At 43.0% G+C, this 4,212-nt stretch overlaps 1 protein-coding gene across 1 annotated transcript; it reads right to left on the bottom strand.

The window, feature by feature from the left end:
• Window positions 1-247: 247 nt before the first annotated feature.
• LOC110901810 (uncharacterized mitochondrial protein AtMg00810-like) lies at window positions 248-1,429 on the bottom strand. Its single transcript, XM_022148587.1, has one exon. It carries the CDS (start codon window positions 1,427-1,429, stop codon window positions 248-250), a length of 1,182 nt encoding a protein of 393 aa, XP_022004279.1.
• Between the last annotated feature and the right edge of the window lie 2,783 nt (window positions 1,430-4,212).

The raw sequence follows: 4,212 nt of genomic DNA, 5'->3' as shown, positions 1-4,212 counted from the left end.
TAAATCCGATATTGAAGAGCAGAAGATGTAAAAGGATTGTTTTTGAAGAGTAGAAGATGTAAAAATAAGAAGAATGTAAAAATGCGCTTATTGAAATTAATATCTATAGAACTCAATCAATCACTTTATTATTGATGATACGAATACAATTTATACACATACAAATATCCCTATACTAGGAAAATGAATAAAAGAGATTAATTACAATAATTACAAAATATATATATACGTAAATCAACTCCTTGATTTACGGTAGGCTGTTACCCCCCTTCAATCGAACAGGTGGAGGACCAACATGAAGCATGCCACGAAATTTCTCAAAGAGTGGCTTGGGAAGACTTTTTGTAAAGATGTCTGCAACCTGAAGATTGGACGGAACAAATTTGGTGTGAAGTTGTGTCGACGAAACAAGTTCATGAACAAAATGATAGTCAATGTCAATATGCTTAGCCCGTTTGTGAGAAACAGGATTTTGACTCAGAAAGATGGCACTCTTGTTATCACAGAGCAGAGTAGGCCGATCCATGGGCAAAGCATGTAACTTGCGAAGAAGATGAGTGAGCCAAATAATTTCTGCAGCAGTGTTCGCCATAGCCCGATACTCAGATTCACAACTCGATCTAGATACAGTTGGTTGGTTCTTGGCACTCCAGGAAACCAGATTACCACCTAAATAGATAGAATAACCATAAGTAGATCGTCTTGTTTCAATGCAGCGAGCCCAATCAGCATCAGAGTAGCCGACTAGGGTTGTAGTGAGTGGTTTAGAAAAGGTTAAGCCATAAGCAAGCGTCCCCTTAACATAGCGTAGTATGCATTTAACTGATTGAAAATGAGAAATGGTAGGAGACTGTAGATGCTGACTGGCTTGATTAACAGCATAAGAGAGATCCGGACGAGTGATGGTGAGATACTGGAGAGCACCAACTAAGGACCGGTAAAGTGTGGGATCGTGGAAAAGAACACCGGTACGATGGAAGGTATCAGTGGTGGAAAGAGGGGTGTCAACTGGCTTGGAATCTAATAAGCCTGCACGAGCTAAAATATCATGAGCATACTTGGCTTGACTAAGAAAGAGTCCTGTGTCTGAATAAGTAACTTCAAGTCCCAAAAAATATCCCAAGACACCCAAATCTTTAACCGAGAACTCCTTGTGCAATCTGGTGATGAAAGACTGAACAAGCTGAGGATCACTGCCAGTGATTATAATATCATCGACATAAACAAGGAGATAGACAATAGAAGCCCCTTTCTTATAGATGAACAATGAAGTATCGGCCTTGCTGCAGAGAAAACCATTTGAGAGTAAGAATGCGCTGAGATGTTGAAACCAGGCCCGCGGTGCTTGTTTAAGACCATAGAGAGCCTTGTTTAGGCGACAGACATGATGAGGAAACTGAGAACTAATAAACCCAGGAGGTTGTTCCATGTAAACGGTTTCAGTGAGATTGCCATTCAGAAAGGCGTTGCGAACATCCAACTAACGAAGTGACCACCCATAGATGGTAGCTAAAGCAAGTACCACACGAACAGTAGAAGTCTTCACAACAGGGCTAAAAGTATGCAAGAAATCAATACCAGGAACCTGAGTGAAACCCTGAGCGACAAGACGAGCTTTGTATCGGTCAATAGAGCCGTCAGCCTTGAACTTAGTGCGATAAATCCATTTGGAGCGGACAATATTTACATCCTGTGGACGAGGAACGAGATCCCAAGTCTTATTCTGTTGCAAAGCAAGTATTTCCTCTTCCATAGCTTTTACCCACTTAGCGTGTTTGGTAGCCGATTTATAGCCACGAGGATCCTGTGCTGCAAGTAAAGCATAATGTAAGGCACGTGAAAACAAAGACATGTTAGCAAAATATTTGGGTTTGTAAATTCCACTTTTTGATCGAGTTCTCATTGGATGTGTAGATATCGGCCCAATAGACGATCCTTCCTCGGGAGCGGTGGGGATGGGTGGAGGAGGTCCGAGAATGCTGTGAGTAGATGACGGGTCTGGTAGAGACTGGGAAGAAGAGTGGGCTGAGGTTGGGTGGGCTGTGGGCGAAGAAGAAGAGTGGGCCGAAGCCGTTGGGGAGTTGGGCTGAGATGGAAAGTGGGCCGTGGGTGTAGCGGAAGGAGTTTGGGCTGAGAGAGGCGTAGAGGTTGGTGAGGTGGATTGGGCCGATGTGGAGTTGGGCTGGGTTGGGATGGTTTGGGCGACAGGAAGGTTGGAGCACATGGAGCAAGGAGAGGTGGTGGCCGAATGGTTGGAAGAAGAAGTGGGGGAGACCGAAATGGTGGGAACAAAGGTTGGATTTGGGAGAGGTTTAGTAGGTAAGAATTCATCAAAATTTGAGAAGATAAGCTTGGCCTCATCAACAGTTGAAGTATGGTCACTGAAGGGAAAATTTGCCTCATCAAATTGGGCATGACGAGTGGTGTAAACACGTTGGGTAGAGATGTCCAAGCAACAATATCGTTTATACTTGGCATCATAGCCAATAAATACACACTCAACACTGCGAGGAGAGAGTTTGTGTTTGGCATAATCCCGTAAATAAGGAAAAACACGACAGCAAAAATCACGTAGATTTGAGTATGTAGGCGACCGATTGTACAAAATTTCATAAGGGGATTTAAAACCGAGTACCGAGGAAGGTAGACGATTAATGATGAACGTGGCTGAGGCGAAGACATCCGACCAAAGGGTAGCAGGAGCATGAGAGTTAAAGAACATAGCAAGACCCGTTTCGGTTATATGTCTATGTTTTCTCTCAGCACGACCATTTTGTTCAGGAGTGTGAGGACAAGACATTTGGTGAATACCAAGTTCATGAAAAAAATTTTGCACACGATTATTAGTAAATTCAATTCCACCATCACTTTGAAACACTTTAAGTTTAGAAGATAGTTGGTTTTGAACAAAAGGAACAAAAGTTAATAAGGCTTCATAAAAATCAGATTTGCGCTTGAGTGGATAAAACCATGTAAAGCGAGAGTGATCATCGATGAATATAGCATAAAACCGATAACCACTAGATGAGGTAATAGGCGAAGGACCCCATAAATCACAATGCACTAAATCTAAAACATTCACATCACGTTTATGATTTAAAGTAAATGGCACACGATGTGATTTAGATAATTGACAAGAGGTGCAAACATTAGGTTTCGGTAATAATGAAGTAAGAAACAAAAAACCATGTTTATGAAGTCTAGAAATAATATTAAAAGACACGTGTCCAAGACGATCGTGCCACGTTTCATAAGAAGCTTTAAGGTGAGGAGTCGAGTAGGAGGCAATGAAAGCGTGTTGTCCTTCTCGAAGCACATAGAGGCCATTTTCACACGTGCCCTTTGCCAACACCTCCTTGGTTGTTCGGTCCTGAACATGAAAAGAATTGTTAGAAAACAAGACATCGACAGGAGAATCACGAGTAAGCTGACTGATAGATAAGAGACGTTTGGTAAGATGGGGTACAACGAGGACGTTCTTTAAATGAATATTGTTGGAAAGGGATTTTGTACCAATATTCGTTACTGGTAATGTGTGACCATTACCAAAACGAACAAAGTCACGACCACTAAATGTTGAAGAAGTATCAAGATCTTCAACAAAGGGGGTCATGTGAGCAGACGCACCTGTATCACCAGTCCAATCAGGATGGTCCTCATCAGTGACATGACACTGAGCATGAAAGGCATGTGCGAGATTAGCATCAATAGAGGGGGCGGCCTGTTTGGCAAAACTCACAAGATTGGGGCACGAATTTGCATAGTGACCATTAGTTCTACATAGTTGACAATGAGGAGGTCGACGAGATTGACCACGACTGCACCACGACCACGACTACGACCACAATTAGAGTAAGAAGAATTGGAACTAGAACTAGAACGAGAAGAGTTACCAGGACGCGATTGATGGGCCGCAAAGGCAACGGTGGGCGGCGGTTGAGGCTGACCATGCAAAAACTGCATAAAGGTTTCTTGGTTTTCCGCCTTGGCTAGAAGATCACGAAAGGAAACGGTCCCCACAACACGATGGGTAGTGGAGAAAGTCTCATAAGTGGGACCAAGGCCACAGAGGAACCAGTGGCACTTGTCGGTTTCGGATACGGGATGACCAATGGCAGCGAGTTGGTCACAAAGGGTTTTAAATTTTCATCCATAATCAGCAATAATGGATGACCCTTTTTGCAAGAGGCGGAGATTATCACGCAAAGTGTG

The sequence above is a fragment of the Helianthus annuus genome, chromosome 7 (genome assembly GCF_002127325.2).
Source record: "Helianthus annuus cultivar XRQ/B chromosome 7, HanXRQr2.0-SUNRISE, whole genome shotgun sequence".
Lineage (NCBI taxonomy): Eukaryota > Viridiplantae > Streptophyta > Magnoliopsida > Asterales > Asteraceae > Helianthus > Helianthus annuus.
The sequence above is the reverse complement of the archived record's forward strand: the minus strand, read 5'-3'. Positions and strand labels throughout refer to the sequence as shown.